The sequence below is a fragment of the Papilio xuthus genome, unplaced genomic scaffold, assembly GCF_000836235.2.
Source record: "Papilio xuthus unplaced genomic scaffold, Pxut_1.1 DF827570.1, whole genome shotgun sequence".
In the NCBI taxonomy this organism is placed as follows: Eukaryota; Metazoa; Arthropoda; class Insecta; order Lepidoptera; family Papilionidae; genus Papilio; species Papilio xuthus.
Genome location: NW_013531079.1, coordinates 644,577 through 667,200, shown reverse-complemented (window position 1 = coordinate 667,200; position 22,624 = coordinate 644,577). Strand labels below are relative to the sequence as shown.

General features: G+C 36.4%; 1 protein-coding gene across 1 annotated transcript in view; it reads left to right on the top strand.

Moving 5' to 3' along the window:
• LOC106118488 (transcription factor Mitf) overlaps nucleotides 1–22,150 on the top strand; it is a 74,195-nt gene extending 52,045 nt beyond the window's left edge. Inside the window, exons 2-11 of the mRNA XM_013313148.1 lie at nucleotides 16,056–16,158; nucleotides 16,798–16,905; nucleotides 18,276–18,377; nucleotides 18,605–18,721; nucleotides 19,172–19,340; nucleotides 20,099–20,340; nucleotides 20,940–21,089; nucleotides 21,350–21,464; nucleotides 21,744–21,962; nucleotides 22,128–22,150. Coding sequence (XP_013168602.1) covers nucleotides 16,056–16,158; nucleotides 16,798–16,905; nucleotides 18,276–18,377; nucleotides 18,605–18,721; nucleotides 19,172–19,340; nucleotides 20,099–20,340; nucleotides 20,940–21,089; nucleotides 21,350–21,464; nucleotides 21,744–21,962; nucleotides 22,128–22,150 — 1,348 coding nt within the window. The remainder of the gene's footprint in view (nucleotides 1–16,055; nucleotides 16,159–16,797; nucleotides 16,906–18,275; nucleotides 18,378–18,604; nucleotides 18,722–19,171; nucleotides 19,341–20,098; nucleotides 20,341–20,939; nucleotides 21,090–21,349; nucleotides 21,465–21,743; nucleotides 21,963–22,127) is intronic.
• The last annotated feature ends 474 nt before the right edge of the window (nucleotides 22,151–22,624 follow it).

Sequence of the window (22,624 nt, the reverse complement as noted above, 5' to 3'; positions counted from 1 at the left end):
AACAGTGGTAGAGCCCGCTTTAACATCTTCGCACGAATCGGCCCGGCTCGCCCGGTGAAATACCACGACCACAGAAGACAGGCGTGAAGTGGAAGCTATTCCGCGTTTCGTCTGATGAGTGTGCGTCCCGGAGGCCTAAAATGCTAAAACTAGCCCTGAGGATGATGATCAATTAGATTTCAAAATTGGTCTAGTTGTTTAGACTAGAAGATGAGAATAGCTATCAGTTTAGCAGTTGTCTGTGTAGCCATGGTTAGCGACAAGTCGTGGCATTTGTTACAGTTAAAGTTGTCACGTAAGGCGCCTTACGGCGATATCTCGGCATGCATCTATCACACTCGACCTGACGTACGGAGATTATAAATGATATCTTTATCAGTAAAAACAACACTCTAATCTTAACATTTCCTAACTCCTCAGCGTCTCAAGAGCTTGCCGCACTTTTATATTGAAGAACTGTTTACTTACATGAAATATGCAACCGTATCTATTTATAATCGACAGATGGATGTTTGTTAGAAGGTATCTCCTGAACGGATGTATGGATATCGCTAAAATTTGTCATACATATAGAACATAGTTTGGAATAACACATAGGCTAATTAAGTTTTTCGTTATTTCCGCGCGAATGGAGACGCGGGCGACGTATAGTTAATATATAAATGTATATTAAATAACACTCTTTGACAGAATGCGAGTGGTCGTTTTAGAACGGACACACAAACAAACACAAAAACCTAAAACACATCCATTGAAACTAACTAACCTACTCATGTAAGGCGCTAACATATATAATTTCGATGTATCCGATAATTACGTAAAATACAGTAAATTGTCTCTTTTATCACGGTTTCCAATGCCGAAACACGTGTACAAAACAAACTACCATCCCTGTCTTTCTCTTAAAATAGACAAAGACATCAGTATATTATACAATTTATATAAAAATAAATACAATTTTAACGATCAATCATGCTTACGATTTATCTTTGATTCAAATAAAATTGTGTTGGAAATACGGTTATGATTTTTATTACGTATTTCCTGTCTAAAAACATACTTTTTGTACGCCATTTTGCACGATAAGAAATAACAAACATTTCTGACATTACCGGTCGGCAAATTAAGGTTTGGTTTACACTATTTCATGTAGACAGGGTCGGCGTTTGGTAAGACACTGTTGGGCGACCGCTTAGGGCACAGAGAGGTACAAGTCTGCGAATTACAGTCTCACGTAACCCTCTCTCCGCCTGGTAAAAAAGAAAGTGTTGCAAAAGCCGAGAGCGCTAGAAGAGCTAAAATCAGTACTGTTTGTTGAAGTAAATCAATGTGTACGTCCCCTTATTGTTAACATTTTTGTCCTGTAAGTCTGGTCGATCAAATAAGTTCATAAAAAATTAATATTGTTTTTGGTTGGTTTGATATAAGTTTTTGAATACATAATACGTCTACCATTTAATATTTGTTATTATAGTATAATAAATAAATAACACAGTCGTGATGTTTATGATAAGGCCATGTATACATGACGATCGAGGTTCAAGGAAGTGCGTAACGCACTGGCACGCAGTTTATGTGTACAGGGCTTAATTTAAAATCCTCTTATCTTATGATAAAGATTATAAAAACGAAGGGAATTCAGTGTTGGCGACACCCGTCATGATACGTTCAGTGATTGTTCATGATAAATCGCATCGCCCGACCTCGAACACTGTGTTATACGTCTTTTGATTTCATATTAGATGAGATTACTAATATTATAAATACGGAAGATTAGATGGATGGATGTTTGATGTTGAAACTGTTAGGAAGAAAATCCGACACTGTACCGGTGTAATGGTGCAACACTAGTCTTATTAAAATTTCGACGTTTATGTCCCATCACTAATCATTCTGACTGACTTTGTAACGAAAACGCGCCATTCGCTCCAAAGGATTCTAACTCATAATGTCTAAATATATGGATGAAAAGATGGGTAAGTGAGTTTAGATATGACGGCTGATAGAGATGTTTCGAATTATACTTTAACAGTGGTAGATGCCAACAACATCTGTGGCACGAATGACTCGCTGTAATACCACGACCACACAGAAGACAAGACTGAAGTGGAAGCAATTCCAAGTACAGTCTGATGAGTGTGCGTCCAGTAGGCCTAATTTTCCCTTCCTACCCTTTTCTTATGAGGAAAGGAGAAGGGGTAGTAGAGTAAGGGAAATATTTTCTTTCTATGTGTCTCATCCATCGATGAATTTGAAGTGGGCAACGCATCTCTGGGTAGTACTCGCTTCACCAAAATGATGATTACTCGTTTGCCACTTTATACTATAAAAATACGTACTGTCCGTTGAGAAAGGAGCAGTATGACTTTAAATTACCACAAAGTGATTCTAATTGTGGTAGTTAATCTTCTATTTACTCGACAATTTATTTAACATCAATGAATGTAACCCCTACTATTGTACGACATATCACGTGGTCAGTCACGCTTTCATCTGTGATTTTATGCGGGTCAATCAATCGGCTCGCTTCTATCTGACGCTTAACAGAATTGATTGGCGTCCAACATTCAATGATATGAATACAAATACTATCGTACTATATCTTACTAATATTATATTATAACTAGCTGTCGCCCGCGACTCCGTCCGCGCGGGATTAAAAATAGATGTTGGCCGATTCTCAGAGCTACTCAATATGCTCACAAAATTTTATGAGAATCGGTCAAGCCGTTTCGGAGGAGTATGGGAACGAAAATTGTGACACGAGAATTTTATATACAAGATATATCTTACTATCTCACTAATATTATAAATGGATCAGTGGTAGAGCCCGCTTTAACATCTTCGCAGGAATTGTCCTGGCTCGCCCGGTAAAATACCACGACCACACAGAAAACACGCGTCAAGTGGAAGCAATTCCACCTTACGTCTGATAAGTGTGCGTCCCCTAGGCCTAATTTAAGTCCTCTTTCCCTTCCCATCATTTTGTTAAGAAAAGCGAAAGGGAAGTCGATTTTGTGAAGGAGATGACATATAGGAACGAGATATATTCTCTTTCTGTGCGTATTGTAGTTGCGTGTTGTAATCTTACTTATATAAATTTGCCATAGATGTAGAACATAGTCTGGAAGATCACATATGCAACGTTTTTTTTGTTTTGTGATCAAACACTATTTTTTATTTATTTAATTATTAGGTAACACATATTGAGAAAAATATTACATTGGTTTTGGAAAAAATATTACGTGGAAAAATATACGACGTGTACACGTACCCTTTTTTTCAGAGGGGAATGCTTTATGCATACTCCGCGCCCCGGTGGGGACGCGGTAGTTATGTGAGATTCTCCTCCATAGGGGAGGCATACCCACTAAATCCCTCTGTTCCTCCAACGCATCGGGACGGGACCACGGGCACGCTTTCGCTCTCGTCCGCGGACCGTGTGCACGTACCCAGTGTCGCACTATCGGGCAGTCAAGCTTGTCGCTAAGGCCTTTTAGTATTTTAGTCGCTATAAAAAGAAATATTTCTGCACTCAACAGATATTTTCATTAAAATAACGTTTTTCGCTTTATCAATAGATGGCAACTATTCAGATAAGATTGCATTTTAAATGACATGTCAGTGAATTTTGTGATTACATTGTATGTCTGTTACCTTGTGTATAGAATTAAAACTTTACTACTAACTAACAATAATATTATAATAGGTTGGCATAGATAAAGAAATTAATTTACTTACAACTTCCGATTGAATATCGTGTAACACTCTCACCTTGAAACTATCACAGTCTCCTTTAAAAATCTTCTTAATATATTTAAACTCACTCGTAATGTCCGCTCTATATATCTTTATATTTGAATGTCTGTGATATACGATCATATTAAATCTACGTATAACATTTATCTTATCAGTATACGTCCCCACCGATTGACTCGGCGCCTACTAAGTCAGTGACTAGGCCTTAGTCAACCGTGGACGAGAGCGAAAGCGTGCCCGTGGTCCCGTCCCGATGCGTTGGAGGAACAGAGGGGTTTAGTGGGTATGCCTCCGCTATGGAGGAGAATCCCACATAACTACCGCGTCCCCCCCGGGGCGCGGAGTATGCATAAAGCATTCCCCTCTGAAAAAAAAGGCCGTAGTCAACCACCCTGGCCAAGTGCGGGTTGACTTCATACATATATTTAAATTTCTTCTCAGATATGTGCAGCATTACAATATTTTCCTTCACCGTAAGAATGTCGGATAAATGTACATATGTAAATCGGAAATTGAAAAAACACATTGGTATATGGCGGGACTCGAACCCAGGATCTGCAGATTGCAAGTCAAGTTCTTGATCAATGAGCCACCGACACTCAACATTTATCTACATAACATTTATCTGTAGTATTTAAATACGCTTTTTGCGTCACTATATACTGGGTATTACCAGATTGCAGTCAGTCTTTATGTACTCACAAGAATGACCTTGACAGTTTATGTGGTAAATATTGACGTTTTCCGTGGATATAAGATTAACCTCGAATTCGTTAATTTAACATAACTTCCTTAATCAAGTTATACATAAATGGGTGTGAACATATACCTTCCCACTGAGGGGCTCGTAGCCTACCCTTATTTAGGAGTTATTAAGCCGTAGTCAACCACAGTGATTCAATGTGGGTTGACTTCACACCCATCTTTGAATTTCTTCTTAGAAATGTGTTGCGTCAGGAGGATTCCTTCACTGTAAGAATGTAAGATAAATATATATATGAAATTCTAAAATACATAAACACAATAACATGGGATTGAACCCTGTTTTGTCAGTTAAAATTTTGGTACTTAATAACTGAACCACCGTTGCTCATTTGTATCACAACTAGTTGTCGCCCGTGACAACATTCGAGCAGAATTAAAGAAAACTTAATAAGTAAATGTTCTTCCAGATTACGTTCTACATCTATGCCAAAAATTCATCAAGATTCGTTGAGCCGTTCTGGAGATACCTTCTAATAAATATCCACCAAAACTTTCGCATTTATAATATTAGTAACATACATGAATAACTGCGTAAAATTACTATGCGAGTACTATATTTAATTCGAGGCGCTTGATATAAAAATGATTAAGATAATATAGTGATTGATGCTTATACTTGAATTTTATATATTTCGATATAATATCATTTTAATAAGTAATTAGTGTGTTGCGAGATTACATTTATGTTGTGTGTACTGAAAATTGTGTGTTCGAAATTATTATTTTATAGAGCGAAATATAAATAAAAATATGCTGATAGTTTTAAAATTTATTACTTAAAGTGTTGTGTTGTTAAGTGAGTTTTCGTGTTCTTAAAAAGTTAAAGGAAAAAGTATACTACTGAAGTAACTAAGCTACTATGTATTATAATTTCTCATTTTTATATCATGAGGTGGCAAACGAGCTAGCGACCACCTGAAACCGCTGAAATAGCGAAGTGACCGTTACCCATAGACATACGCAATTGCATATGCGTTGCCTACCTTTAATCAACGGAACAGAGGATGCACAGAAAGAAAACATTTCCATGCATCCTCTCATACGGAAAGTCCATTTCCACTTCCCATCCTTTCCTTATAAGAAAAAGGATGGGAAAGGAAAGAGGACTAAATTAGGCCTTCGGGACGCACACTCATCAGACTGTACGCGGCATTAGTTCCACTGGACGCCCGTTTTCTATGTGGTCGTGGTATTTCACCGGGCGAGCCGGGAAAATTCGTGCGAAGATTTCAAAGCTGGCTCAACCGCTGTTAGATATGTACATTATTAAAATATATAACAAAATAAAATAAATATAATGAAATATACATTAATTGTAACCTCTATACATCAAAGCAATGTCTGTCTCTTATAAACCGAGCAACGGCAAACAATGTACTTCATTCATGGAGCTTCGATGGCTCAGGGGTTTAGCACTTGAATTGTAATCAGCAGGTCCTTAGTTCCTATACCGTCATATGCCAATGTGTTTTTCGATTTAAGTATTATTTATCTGACGTTCTTATGGTCAAGGAAAACATCCTGATGCTGCACATATCTGTGAAGATATATGTGAAGTCAACCCGTACTGGGTCATTGGTTGACTATGGTCTAGTCATCTCTGACTTAGGGTATTTCCAAACCGCTACGACTTAGGGTCCTTCAAGACGCGAGCTTATCTCTCAAAGGCCGGCAACGCATCTGGGGTTCCTCTGGTATTGCTGATGTCCAAGGACGTCGTTGAACACCTCGGTGTTCCCGCTGCTCGTTTGCCCCCTTCTGTTATAAAAAAAAAAGACTCTGAGCACCTTAGTGGGGACTTATAGTGAACTGATGATGTATACTTAAGCAAGATTGTTAAGCTTATTTATTAGTTAGAAAATTTCTTATATTACTCCTTTAGACATATTACAAGCTTTGAATTATTAATTTCCTTCTTTATCATACATTCAGGTTTATCCAGATTTTCCTACGCAATCATACACCGGCGTGTAACTGATAAATGTCTTGACGTAAAACTAAATAATTTCACAAAATGATTATTCACAAACACTGACATTATCTTAAGTCGACTTTTATTTGTATTACTGAGAGTCTCGGCAACTGAGCTATGAAAATTCCATCATCTTGATAATATTTGACGGTTGTTAAAGATTTTATACGTTATCTATCAGGGTTATGTTGCCTTAATTCATCATTTTGACGTGATTCTGATGAGATTTGTGAAGCGTTATGTGCCATTTCGATAACGTCTCTTGCTGGCGACGTATTATATAACTTGGTTATGTAAGTTCACGTATATATTAATTTCATTATCAACAATTGTTACTATCAAGTAGCACACCGGGACAACAGACGCTCCACATTCGGTTACCTATGTTTGTCCACGATTGCCATATCTAGTTTATCAACATCTCTGTGATTGTCGTGTAAATTTACACAACCTGACGACTGCTCATGTGAGATTCTTGTCTACATTACTGAAATCTTTTGATACAATAGTGTTACTACGGACTAAAGAGAGACCCTTAATTTACATTTAGTACGAAAAATCTATACTAAAATACTAATTAGGAGACAATTAAATCCAATACAAAGTTAAATAATTAATTAAAAATAATCAATTTTTAACAGCTCATACTAAAAAAGTGCCTCGAAGTGTGTTAAACAGTATTAATGGACTAAAAGTGATATTAAATTAGGAAGTTTTGGTTACCAAGATGTGTTTTCGAAGGGAAAGTGGATTAACAAAGTGAGAATGTGTGTGAGGTGATGTAGAACGGCCGAGGGCCTGGTGTGGTGAACTTAAAAACATTCCTCTACTAAAAATCCTGAGCCAGGGCCCTACGGACAGCACTAAGGACTTGTGCAAAATGACCAAGGGCCCTAGGAAAGTGAAACTAGTCATTGTAGTCAACAATAAGAAAGAGTAAGTACATTTTTTTTAAACTATCGATCATGTTTTTTGTACCTAAAATTTTATTATATTTCAATTCAAATATAAAAATTGTATTGCACAATTATGGCTTTCCAGAGTCAAAAAAATCTTGTACAAAAACATATTACGATCGCATTTATTTTCTTAAAAACAACATAGATAAGATCATTTTTATTTTTCAAGCGTTAAAACTGAACCCCACAATTCCGATGACTTGTTCAATAATGCAAGACTTCACGTTTTTGTTCAATAAAGACATCGTTTGTTCCTCACCTTGTCGTGCGCCGGATGCAAGCGATTTTGAACCTATTACGTAACGCAATTAAGCCGATGTTGAGATAAAAGATTTGCATATAATGGCCGTACTCCGTACCCGACCATTCATAAACACTGATGACCACTTCCCTTGACAAATACAACTTTGTAGTATTCTTATTTTCTGTTTGTATGTTGTCATTCTTGTATACAAACATATTATTGTCTCATTTTTTTTTAAAGGGAATAAAAGAGACAGAATGATTTCCTAATTAGAAATTAACTTTATGACGTAGTTACTGAGATGTTAATTGTTTTTTTTTTAATGTAAACGATCACTAGGCAAAGGTTTTGAATAAGTTATCATTTCAAGGCAATTAGATTTTTTTTATTACAAGATAATTCTGCGACATTTCTTATTTGTAATTAATTTCTAGTTATAGTTAATGGGCCAGTTCGTTATCCATTTATCAATAATTTTAATCCGTTACAAAAGATAAGATAAATTCTATTAATTTGTTATTATTTATATTTTATAGTATATAATACAAATATTTATATATAATTATGACTGTTGTTTTAATTTAAAACGATTTTGTACTTCTATATAACCCTTTTTTTATATGATAAGTTGGCAAACGAGCGAGCGGCCACGTGAAATCGCTGAAATAGCGATGCGAACGCTGCCTATAGACATACGCAATTGCATATGCGGAAAGTTCACTTCCACTTCCCATCCTTTCCTTATAAGAAAAAGGGTAGGAAGGGAAAAAGGACTAAATCAGGCCTCCGGACACACACTCATCAGACAAAACGCGGAATTGCTTCCACTTGACGCCTGTCTTCTGTGTGGTCGTGGTATTTCACCGGGCGAGCCGGGACAATTCGTGCGAAGATGTTAAAGCGGGCTCTACCACTGATGAAATTATTGTGGCAAGATTTTTTTTTGAAGAAAATCAAAAAATACGCAAAAGCAAAAATAAATTTAATAAAACTAAGTTAAAAATTATTTTTGTGATTTAGTGATAGTATATTTTCATAAAGTTGTACGTATGGTGCACTATACAAAATGAACATAAGGGTTAAAGAAATTACGAGAAAAGATATTTGACACTATCAAATTGCGTCAAACTGAAACTACTTAGTAGAGTAGTATTAAATAAAAAATGAAATTAAATCGTTTATACTTTCGTGAGACATAATAATATTGAACGGCTTAACTGACGTATCGTCCGGTGACAGTACCGACTAGTTCCGGACCCTCTAGGGGAAGTATTTATTTATAAACCTAGTTAATTTAAAAAAAAGTTTTGATTGTGAATTATTCCCATACAATTTCTTGAAAACTAACTAATCCGATTGATTGAAAACTGATGAAGAATTCAAAATCATTTAAACCGCGAAAAAACCTTCTAACAGCTATTAGCAAAAATATATTTTTTCTTTTTTTCGTAACATCAATATTCCCATGCGTGATGGTACCTGTCGCCAGCAATGTCATGTAATGCGTACCTAATGACAGGAAGCTGTTGTTTCCGCGTTCACAACTGACAGTCACCCTCCGATGACCATCATTAAATGTCGATGGTCATATTTGACTAGCAGCCTTTGGGCTAATGGAATTCACAATAACATTTTAACCAGGATTCGTTTTCAAGAATGGCAGTTTTGGAACATGAACATTTTAATAACATTAATGTATTAAATAGCTGTAGCCCGCGGCTCCGTCCGCAAATAATAGTTAAATAAAATCTAATTAGTAGTCAATGTGTTCTTACAGACTATGTTTTACATTTTTGCCAAATTTCAGCGAGATCCATACAGCCTTTCTGGAGATACCTTCTAACAAACATCAATCCAAACATTCGCATTTATAATAGTAGTAAGATACCGTCAAACTAGGATAAACGAGGTAACCAAAAGACTGCGATATTTTCTCGCTTATAGAGCTTTCTCTTTAACCTGAGCTTCTCGCTTACGGATATCATTTATCGGGACGAGACACTTACGCAGGGTCGACTGGACGTACTTAATTAGTCCCCAGTTTACAGTTTGTACTATATTGGACCCGTGTCGGTTATTGTAGGTTTAGTAAATGACGGTTAGGTTTAAATTTCTACTTGACGTCGGTCTTCACTGTTGTTGTTAATCTACCATTAAGAAAAGAGTCCAGTCAGACGGACGGACAACAAGGTGTTCCTATAAGGGTTTCCTTTTTTCCTTTTGGAGGTATGGAAGTCTAAAAAGAGTGTTTGGCTTCTTAAAGACAATTCCGCAGACTAATTACAATAATTCATCAATCAGATAAACGCTATTACAATGTGTTTCGCAAACTCGTGTTACGTAAGGCTTATAAAACAAATCAAATTTTTATAACACGTAATCATTGGATTAAAATGACGTATAATATGCCTTTGGAATGTATAGATAAGGTATGATCGTATACAAAATACAAAATAAATCTTCATATTTCGTAAATTAAAATGGATATTTAAACATTTTTTTAACCAAAAGACAAAACCATAAAGACAAGATATTATTAGTAGCCGAAGCGGGGATTTTTGGATCTACTCGAGCGTGGCAGGTTAACTTAAGAACCTTGCATCCAATCGATTACTTATAGTCATTTGTGGTAGGAGTACTCGATTGGGTGCAAGGTTCCCTTATGTTTAATTGCTCGAGTAAATCCCATAATCCCCGCTTTAACTCCCCTATTATAATGTACGGAGTTTTTAAAACGTATTAAAAAATTCGATTTTTGGAACTTTAAGTGTGAAATTAAACAGGAAATAAAATCACGTACAGTGTGAATGTCTGGTGGGTGTGAGGGGGGCGTTCTTTTAGTACATATCGTATTTACATTTAAAAAAAGTGGGCAACATAAAAAAACGGCTGTGACGTAATAGATTTTTTTTATTTTTTTTGTGTTTTTTTTTATTTTATTTTTCTCTTTCCTACAGAATATATATTTTCGTATGGATATAATATCGTATAATAATTGAATTGGATTAACTCAAACCTCATATATCTTATCTTGTCGTATCGAAATCCAATTTAAAGGAAAAATACTACGTTGCACCTTCCCTCTTAATAAAGGTAAATAAAAACATATATTTAGATTATATGTCGATCAGCCAAACAGGATTTACATATAAGTGATATTCACGTGTTTTATTGCCTTTGTAAAATACTACATTTTGTGTATTTTTAGTACTTATCTTATTTTATCTTAATGATATAAATGCGAATGTTTGGATGGATGTATGTTAGAAGGTATCTCCATAACTGCCCCATTGATGTTGCTGAAATTTAGCACAGATGTAAAACATAGTCTGGAAGAACACATAGGCCACTAATTAAGTTTTTTTTCTCCGCGCAAACGGAGTCGCGGGCGTCACTAGTAGATTTATAAATCTTTTTTGTATTGAATATTAGCATGACATTTTTTAACATTAATCGTGCTTTGTTATGTTTAACATGATGCAATCTTCACATATCTGACCAGAAACTTAAAGATTTAAGGGCGTTAGGTTAGGGTGCTGTTCGACTAGGGCGCTTTACAGATAGAGATGCTACAGTTCTGTAAAATGCATAGTCTCATATAACTTATTACCCCCTCCCTCCCCCTTAAATAGCTAGGTAAAAAAGGGGGGGATTTTATTTTAATGGCGTGTTCAAATTATCTATATCGAAATAATTAACTCGCACCGCTTATATAGAGCAGTTAGATTAAGCTAGATATATCTAGATATATTGGCCTCTACAATCTAGATTTATAGAAAGTAGATGTAACTGGCACTTAATATACTTAACATATGTTTTCTTTTCAGTGAATTAATTTAGATTATGCCTATTATAAATAAAAAGATTAAAAAAAAAACAATTTCATAAATAGTATTATTAGAGTAACTATTGGTACCTATATGAAGTAAATAAGAACATTTTTCTATTATGTGGTAAAACAATATTAGAAAAAACTAGAGTTGGTACTAGAGTTTAATAAAATCTGAATTATATTTAACTTATTTTTTATATTAAAAATAGACATTGTCAAAGTTGTGAGTTTAAAAAATGTACTTATTTAGAAATAACTTCAAGGCGCCTATTATGAAGTCATACGATAATTGTTTCGCGCACGTTTTTCACATGAGAAACGTTTCTGTAAATAAGATTTACTATCGAAAACGTAGACGAATTCAAAACTATGTCACCGGGCTTCGGGATTCGGCACAGAGTAATCAATTTTCAGAGAGGTTTTATGACAAAAAAAAAATAAAATGAAGCTTTAAAAAACAATAACGAAAATCCCATATCTAAAGAATGAAAAGTGGTATATTAAAACACTATAACGTGGTAGAAGCCAGCAACATCATGTCTTGCACTAATGGGTCGGCTCATTCGCTGCAATACCACGACCACACAGAAGACAAGTGCAAGTTCCGCGTGTGGTCTGATGAAAGTGCGTTCTGAGACCTAATTTTAGTCCTCTTTCCCTTTCCACTCTTTTCTTATAAGGAAAGGATGGGAAAGGCAAGTAGATTTGGTGGATAAAAGGCCACATAAGAAGGGAAAATATTCTCTTTCTGTGCGTCTTCTTTTCCATCCATTTCAGATGGGCAACTGCAACAACTCTGCTAATTTAGGTTGCCACTTACTCTTTTACCACATTATAAAATACTTTCTTATGTCTCTATATCTTTTTGTATCCCAGATTTACCAAATGTTCTGTCTGAACTAAACTTGGTAATAACGTTTTCTGTTAGGCATAAGTCCTGTCTGTCTGTACATTACTCTGTGCGTCCTCTACGTCATAGCACGTTAAGTTGTCTGTCACGCGGCCATCGCTTATGAATATGTCAAACATTGTTGTACGGCATCTTGCGTCAGAGGAGCATATTGAGTACTGAAAATTGATCAAGGATATACTAGATTGAATAGCAAATAACAAGTTAACTTGTCAATCTGTTGAACCTAAATTTAATAATGATTGTGTTTAACTTTGATTAAAACATAAAATTTTCTGTGCATCCTTTCCTCCGTGGATTAAAGGTAGGCAACGCATATGCAATTGCGTGTGTCTCTGGGCAGCGGTCATTTCGCTATTTCAGCGATTACAGGTGGCCGCTCGCTCGTTTGCCCCCTTCTGATATAAAAAAAAACATTGAAATATTAACCTTAAATTAAATAGATTTTTCTTGAATTAGAAAATCTAATTAAATAAAAATCATATTTTCTTAAACAATAGTAGATTATTTAAATCTTTACACACATTTATTGTGACCGTATTACTTTAAATATCCTAGTAAGGTAATAGGATACTAGCGGTCTTCCGCGACTCAGTCCACGTCAAATTAAAATAAAAACATAATTACTAGACTATCATGTTGCCGACAGATACGGAACTTTTTACACTTTTTTATTCTTAATTGTTATATTTTTGAATTTAGAACTTTATATGTTTTTTCTTCCTTTTTCTTTATTTTTAAAACCATTAGTTGTAAATATATTCTTGTAACAGTGCGTGCTTTTCTCCTTATTTCTAATAATTCTATTTAATATTTTCATTTTATCTTTTTATTATATAAAATAATATTCCAAAACTCATCTTAATCCTAACGCTCTTCCATTCTTACATATTCGGTCGTCTTTTGTTCTATACGTTTGCCAAATTTCATCGAAATTCATTCAACTGTTCTAAAGATACCTTCAAACAAACATCCATCCATCTAAACATTCGCATTTATAATATTAGTAAGATATCAACTTATAACTTAAGTTATATAAAGTTTAATAAGTTAGCCTATTTTCATTGTATACAACAATAAGTCAAAGTATATCCAAATGAGTCGCGAACAAGGCTTACGAATTACCGACTTGACCCCACAACAAACCTTCGCAAATTTCGACAGGCCATTGGTTATTTCGCACGCGTCGTCCGCCGCAAAATATAGCGAAATCGCATCGCATGTTCCGAATAGTAATTGCACTCAGTTTATAATTCACGCCTTTGTCAAAACAACGAAATAACATAAACAATTGAAGATTAGGGAACGTACCCATACTACGAGACCCGTTGAGTGGTAGGGGGACGGAGTCCTTAAAATACTACGGTCAGGCACAGGAGGAAGGTGGGTGGGTCAGGTTTTTGTGACGTAGTCGTTAGTTGTTATTTTTCATAATACATAATTGACTAGTAATTTAAGTATGCATGCAGTTTTATGCAATAAAGAAGAGTATGAGCCAAATTATAATATATTTTTTTACATTTTTGCTTGTGAAATGATTAAAAATCATAATTATGAATTACTAAGTAAAAACTAAAGGGCGGGTCTTGGCATATACTACGAGTGGTCACCGAGGGGTGGGAGGGGTCGAAAAAACTAAAAAAATTGGTCACGTAGTGTGGGTTTGTTCCCTTAACATATTTTTCGTTTTTAAGTTTAAATTCAAACGCGAAATTCCATATTTGAACAGTGGTAGTGGCCAACAACATCTGTTACACGAATAGGCTTCGTCCTATCGTAATACCAACACCACACAGAAGATAGGTGTCAAGAGAAAGTTACTCCGAGTTCCTGATGAGTGTGTACGGGAGACTTGATCTTAGTCTTCTTTGCCTTCTCATTCTTTTGTTACGGAAAGAATGGGAAGGTAACGTGGATTTGATGGCGGAGAGAAAGCGTATGAAGGAGATATATTTCTGTGATTGATGGATGGATGGATTTTTGTTAGAAGTTATGTCCAGAACGGCTGCATGGATCTCGCTGAAAATTTGTCATAGATGTAGAATGTAGTGTGGAAGAACACGTAGGCTACTAATTAAGATTTTTTTTTAATTTTGCGCGGACTGAGTCACGGGTGACAGCTAGTGTTATATAGTTATGCGACGAAATGTTTCAACAATTATATATTGAAACGTATTTTAAATATAGTTTGTTTGTTGACTTCACACATATATGCAGGTTGCATCACGATGTATTCCTTCACCGTAATAACGTGGGTTAAATGTACATATGTAAATCGAAAATCGATAAACACATTGGTAAATGGCGGTATTCGAATCCAGGACCTGCAGATTGCAAGTCAAGTGCTTGACCCCTGAGCCACCGACGACATTTACAATATAACATAGAAATTATTCATTCGCGCCTTTATGTGACCACACCGCTAACCAATCAAGTGGACCTTGACCACTAATTCCATACAAACAAACAAATTTATCACTTAAAAGAAAAACTACAAGGTTCATTTTGCTATAAACAGTGTAGCCAAGGTTTGAAGGGTTTGATCTTCATAAGATTGTATATTTGTATGAGAAATTAGTACACTATGTATTCTTCCAGACTATGTTCAACAGCTATGACAAATTCAACAAGATCCATGCAGATATAGAGATACCTTCTAACAAACATCCATCCATCCAAACATTCGCATTTATATTAGTAAGATGTTTAGACCATATATCGGTATATCTACGTCTATACCTACCTATATTACGATATTATTGCTATCCCCCTCATTTACTTTGACAAAACAGAGATATCTATACTGTTCTTTATACTCACAGACAAGATAATGACTCAATAGTGCTAATATTAACTTAAATAACTCTGTTAATTGATGTTATTACGTCCTTATTACCGCTTTCTTACTCCGGACCAGTTAATACTGGTTTTTAGTTGAAATAAACCTGAAAACTTATATGGTACGTAAGAAAGAGACAGACATATTAAAAGAATAGCAGTTGCCCGCGACTTCGTCTGCGCGAAATAAAAAAATCCAGTTGTAAATATTTCCTATGAAAGAATTTTTTACATCGATTTAGTGGAGTCTTAATGCAAGATTGTTACCTAAGCAGAACTTTAGTGTATATTTAGTGTAAGCTTTCATTAAGAATCTGTTTCTTTAACCAATACTTGTATTGTCTTGACTGGAGAGCGCATTTTTTCGTACTTAATGACGTAAAAAGATTTTTTTAGCGTTTACTAATTTTATTTTTTTACTTTGTCCTTTTGCAAGATAATTGTTTGTAGGGGAATCCCAAACCACATCGTAAGCAGTTCTTCGAATTAATACGATATATTAATACTATATTAGTTTACCTATCGGAAATACAACTTTGAAATACCAATTTTTCACAAATGTACATACAATATGAATGTATGGATGGATGTTAGTAGATATCTCCATAACGGCTTAGATCTCCCTGAAATTATACATACATATAGAACATAGTCCGTAAGAAAACATAAACTACTAATTACATTTAAAAATCCGGCGCGGACGGAGTCGCGGGCAACAGCTAGTAAAATAAAAATTGTATTTTAGCTAATACTATTAATGTTTTTTTTTGTCACAGCCCGCCGACATTCAAGACTCTAACACCGACGTCGCGTACACAACTCAAGCAACAGTTGATGAGAGAACATGCGCAGGAGCAACTGCGCAGAGAATCACTACAGGTATATCTATCTCACTCTCTCACTCTATTACTATCTCACTCCATCACTGTCTCTTTCAAACTACGCTCTAGTCGTGATGTTACGATCAAGACGAGTACTAGCCCGCACTGGGCCTGTATTTGACTATAGCCTAGTTACTAACTTAGGGTAGGCTCTTAACTCCTTAGTGAGGACGTGTAGCTGATGATGTGAAGCTACGGAAATTATAGGGCATCATACTTCTATAGAAACACACACAGAGTCCGCCATATCTGTCTCTTTTATTTTCTGTTACTATGTCGATTTATCAGACTAAAAGACTCATGGACTGAAGACAATACATGTATCTCTTTACGTGGTTTAATGAATATTTCCGAATGTACGTCTACTTCTATGTATTTTACGTGCGTAACGTAAATTTGTCTTTTTTAAGATTATTTTATAATGCAACCCATAGCTCTAACTCTATAATTCATTTAATATTTATTATTAGTATTCTTTTGGAATGAACAAAAAAACTTAATTAGTACTCTATATGTTCTTCCAGACTATGTTCTAGATCTATGTCAAATTTCAGCAAGATCTATTCAGCCGTTCTACAGATATATTTTAACATCCATCCAAACATTCGTAATTAGTAAGATGTGTACATGTTTCCAGACACAACAGGGTCAGTCAAAAGAAAATGGCGACGACAAGAAGAAGTCAAGTCCTACAGATGTGCCGCGTATCACGCCGCACGTTGAGTTACCACCACAAGTATTGCAGGTGAGAGCTTATACATGCGTCCCTTTCACTCTTTATAAAAAAACGGAGATAACAATATATTTCTAACAATGATTGAGGATTAATATTTCCCTAGTAGTTTTCAACAGTGGTAGAGCCCGCTTTAACATCCTTACACGTATAGGCCTCGCCCTCTGCAATATCACAACCATACAGAAGATAGGGGTCAAGTGGAAGCAATTCCGCGTACAGTTTGATGAGAGTGCGTCCCGGAGGCCAAATCTTAGTTCTCTTTCCCTTCCCACCCTCTTTCTTATAAGAAAACTAGCTGTCGCCCGCGACTCCGTCCGTGCGGGATAAAAAAATTGATAGTAGCCGATTCTCAGACCTACTCAATATGCTCACAAAATTTCATGAGAATCGGTCAAGCCGTTTCGGAGGAGTATGGGAACGAAAATTGTGACACGAGAATTTTATATATAAGACGAATTTTATATATAAGATGATGGAAAGTGGAAGAGGATTTTCCGGATGAGAGGATGCATGGGAAGGGAAATATTCTCTTTCTGGACAGGACTGATCAGGGGAGAGGAATAGTACAAAACCTCTGTCCATTAAATATAATACTTGAAACAATTGCAGTTATGTTTGTTTTTATTTCAACATTAATGTATTGTAAAGAATATTGAAGTCTCCATGTAACTCAAGTGTTAAACTCTCAGTTCATTATCTATCATCACGTATTAGTTATAGTAATTACCGTTTAACTGCAGTTAAGTCGTGTCTGTCTGTACATCCGTACATTGTTATACTTGTGTTTAACAATTAGCGAGTTATATAGTATTTAGTTTACGTTTGAGCAAATGTTTTTAAATAATATAATCGTTTGAAAAGATAATACTTTTAAAACTACTTTTGGTTGAAAATTATGCATAAACCTATGTCTACAAAACCGCAGTCCTGTATAGAGAAGAGATAATTATTTTTTTACTTATATTTCTTTTGTTGGTAGGAATTTTTAGTAATAGCGCCATCTAGCGATTTATTAAAGTCCACGAGTAAAGGTGTGTGTGTACTTGAATATTGAAACTTTAATTTTTAAATACTAGTTATTGCCCGCGAATTCGTCTACTCGAAATAAAAAAAATAGGATAAATAGTAGTCTTATGGTTTATAACTGTGCAAAATTTCAATAATTTATGTCGAACCCTTGCTGCGTTATCAAGTAAATATATGTATATCAAACATATTCCTCGGGAACCGCATAAATTTCCTGGATCACAGCCTATGTGTTCTTCCAGACTATGTTCTACATCTATACCAAATTTCATCTAAATCCGTTTTCCCTTTCTGGACATACCTACCAAACATCCATACAAACATAGAAATAAGATGTATATTTCTGTGTGCAGGTGCGAACGGTTCTGGAGAACCCCACCAGGTATCACGTGATACAGAAACAGAAGAGCCAGGTGCGACAGTACCTGAGCGAGTCCTTCCAGCCACAGGCACAGGTAAAATTGTATACCTTGATTTCAGGGCCATCTATTTATAAATATTTTAATTAGCAACAGCGCCATCTAGTAATAATTTTTTGAATTAGTAACAACGCCATCTATTTTAATAGTTTGTAACTTTTTATTGTGTTTTTATTTTTAACGTTAAATAACGAAGTTTTTTTCTTATTTATCTCTAGTTACCTAGGAAGTTAATTTGTTTAATAATGTGTTATATGTGCCAGGTGACGACTGGCGGGCGCGGCGCGGTGCAGTCAGCGCCGGAGCTGTGCGCGTCCCCCGAGCGCGCCTCCAGCTTGCTGAGCCCCAACCTCTGCTCCTCCACTGTTAACACTTCTGAAGTATGCATCACTTTACTTATGTATCATCCTAGATTCCTCTTTCACATAGATTTAAGTTAACTTTAACATTAAAAGTTTTGATAAATCTTTCAATCCTAATTAACTCAAGAGTTGATTATGGAATATTTTATACCGTAAATAATAAATTACTCTTTTAATAAGAACAATCTTTGACTCTTGAATATAAAAAAAACTATAAGTAGCATATGTATTCTTCCAGACTATGTTCTAAATCTATGACAAATTTCATCGAGATCAATGCAGCAGTTCTGGAGATACCTTCAAACATCCATCCATCTAAACATTCGCATTTATAATATTAGTAAGTCTACATATATTTGAATGCTTAACTCTCTGATTAAATTTGCTTTTGGTACATACATAAACTTACATAGGTACCATCTATGACAGTGTTGAGAAAATGATTTCATGAGAGACAAATGTTTCCAGACGGATGAGTTCCTGGAGGACATCCTGTCACTGGACAGCGGTGCTGCGCGCTCCTCCTCCGGGCCGCCCTCCGCCGCCAGCTCCGTGGCGGGGGACTGCGCTCTGCTCACTGATGCCGACATGCATGCACTCGCCAAGGACAGGCAGAAAAAGGACAACCACAATATGAGTAAGTTAACACATCTTTTATATACATTTTGTGGTGGAATGGGGATCTTCAAAAGATTTTCTTCTGGGGGAAAGATATGTGAGTAAAGTATACATACCGGAACTCTGCACTGTTAAAGACTCGACCCAGGGTAGAATGTCCCGCCGCGGACGAGAGCGAAAGCGTGCCCGTGGTCCCGTCCCGATGCGTTGGAGGACCAGAGGGGTTTAGTGGGTATGCCTCCCCTATGGAGGAGAATCCCACATAACTACCGCGTCCCCCCCCCCGGGGCGCGGAGTATGCATAATGCATTCCCCTCTGAAAAAAAGGGTAGAATGTCCCTTCTCCTGCCATCATATAACTAAGGCAATTTAGGTCCACAACTTGTTCCCGAGATAATCCAATAGATGGCGTTGTTTTTAATTTTAAGTATATGTCTTAAAATTCTATTGATTTTGTCTGTGTCAAATTTTTTAAATAGACATGAATAAATAAAAAAAAATCCATACAAACTAATTGTAAATAAAACTAGTAGATATTTCTCTTTAATGTAAATATTTGTGTAACGTCATTGAAATTAATTTAAGATATTTTATTTTAAAATAGCATGAGGGTCTAGATAAAGTACATTCGCTGCAAAGCGGTATGTGAATGAATGTGTGTGTGTGTATGAGTGTAACATTGTAATATATAATAATATAAATTCTACCTAATACCTAATAACAAAAATTAGTAACAAAGTAAATGTTTTTAAAATTAACTCTTTCAACAATTTCCAGTTGAAAGACGTCGTCGTTTCAACATAAACGATCGTATAAAAGAACTGGGTACATTGCTGCCGAAGACCAACGATCCCTTCTACGAGGTGATCCGCGACGTGAGACCTAACAAGGGCACGATACTGAAGAGCAGCGTGGACTACATCAAGTGCTTGCGGGACGAGGTCTCCCGCCTCAAGCAGGGCGAGCAGCGCCGCAAGCAGATCGAGCTGCACAACAGGAAGCTCATGCTTAGAATACAGGTACAGGATCCTTGAAGGTATCTCCATACCTGCATGGGTCTTTGGACATAGACTGGAAGAACTGGAAGGTGCGCGGTGCGATTCTCGCGCAACTTCTTGCCTCGCACAGCCGCGTTGTGTCTGTCCTCGGCGTTATTTCCAAACCAATACGACTTAGGGTCCTTCAAGAAGAGAGCCTATCACCACCTCAAAGGCCGGCAACGCATCTGCGGTTCCTCTGGTATTGCTGATGTCCATGGGCGTCGTTGAACACCTCGGTGTTCCCGCTGCTCGTTTGCCTCCTTCTGTTATAAAAAAACACATGTAGGATACATTCATTCCACGGGTAACGGCTAGTAAAATAACTTAACTAGCCTATGTGTTCTTCCGGACTATGTTCTATTCCAGTGGTTCCCAAACTTATTTTGTCTACTGCCCACTTTGAGAATAAATATTATTTTAGCGCCTCCATATTTTCACATATTTAAAAACCACTATAACTTCAAATTAAATTAATTAATTATTGTGACCTATATATGTATATTCTGACTGTCTTATATTTAATAATAGAGTTTAGTGGAAATAGGGCCTTAATCAATTTCTGTGCTTTTAACTTCCAGGAGTTAGAGAGGCTAGCGCGTGTCCACGGTCTGCCGCTGGGGGGCGACACCTGGCACGGGGAGGAGGGGGAGGGGGCCGAGCCGGACCCCACCACCACCACCACCACCCCCGCGACCCCCCACAGCACTCCTAAAACACCTTCCACACCGGTACATAGTTTCTTTACAATTATTTTTTTTATTATAACTGTCTATTTTGAAGACAACATAGATTATTAGCTACCACCTGCGACCCCACGCACAGAATTAAAAAAAAAATCAGTATCCTATGTGTTCTTACAGACTATGTCCTTCATATATACCAAATTTTATCAAGATCCATGCAGCTATGGACTTTCAAACAAAGGTCCATCCATCTATTTAAACATTCGCATTTATAATATTAGTAAAATTAGCATGGTTGTGTTCAGGAGGTGCTGCCGAAGCGTGAGCCAGCAGCCATGGAGGTGGGCGAGGTGGGTGAAGCTCCGGACCTGCTGCGTGACATGCCACCTGCTGACTGTCTGCCACCACTAGACGCACTAGGTACATTACGCATTTTTAATAAGTAAACGAACCCCCCCCCCCCCAGGAGCGTCGGTGGTTCAGGGGTTAAGCACTTCGCCAACATGGCGAAACGACTGCTATACCCATCCAACCACATCCACAATGGCAGATGCATTGCCTATCTTAAATCGGAGAAGGGGACACACAGAAAGAGAATATCTCCTATTCCTCCACCCCCATTATAAGAAAAGGGCGGGAAGAAAATAAGAATTAAAAATAAGGTCTAAATTTATTAATCTTTCTTTTTTTGTATTCCAGATGGCCTTAAACTAGGATCATGTTCACCTTTAGGACGGGAAGGTCTATCAGAAGGTCTATCAGAGGGCCTCTCTGAAGGCCTATCGGAAGGACTCTCTGAGGGGCTTCCCGAGGGCTTGTCGGAGGGCCTGGGGTTAGGATGTTTAACTCCAGGCCTCTGTCTCGACCCCCCACCGGACATGTTCGATCACAAAGACGTGAAGGTAACAGCATTTGTACGTGACATTTTTTTTTATTTATTTATGTTGTATCTTAACTCTTTTGTTTGTGATCGTACTAATATTTATCTTACAAAATAAAGTAAGGGAAGAAGACAAGTGATACAGGTCCGTGTATGTCTTCTTTAAGGAGGCTTTAAACACTTTATTTGTCGTTTATTCAAAGGAAAGAAAATTATACATATATAGAGTCCTAATTGTATGTTATTTGCTTTTTTTAAATTTAAATTTCCGCATTTTATTTATGAAAAAATAAATCATAATAAAAATGTACGTATAAAAGTATTTAATGTTATTGACACCCCCTGTTAGGGGGTCCCTACACCCTTCTATATTTTTATAATAACTTACAAAGACTTTACTTCTCTATGTTATATCAACTATGTATAATATATTAATAAATATTAGTGTCGCACGCGACTCTCCCCGTGAAATTAAAAAATAAATAATTAGTAGTCTATGTGTTCTTCCAGATTATGCCAAATTTCAGAGAGATCCATGCAGCTATGGTGATACATACAAACATCCGTCCATCTATACATCTTTATATATATAATTCTTCTGTGAGTGTGTATGTCACTGAACTTCTCTCAAACGACTGGACCGATTTTGATGAAATTTTTTGTGTGTGTTCAAGGGGATCTGGGAATGGTTTAGATTCAC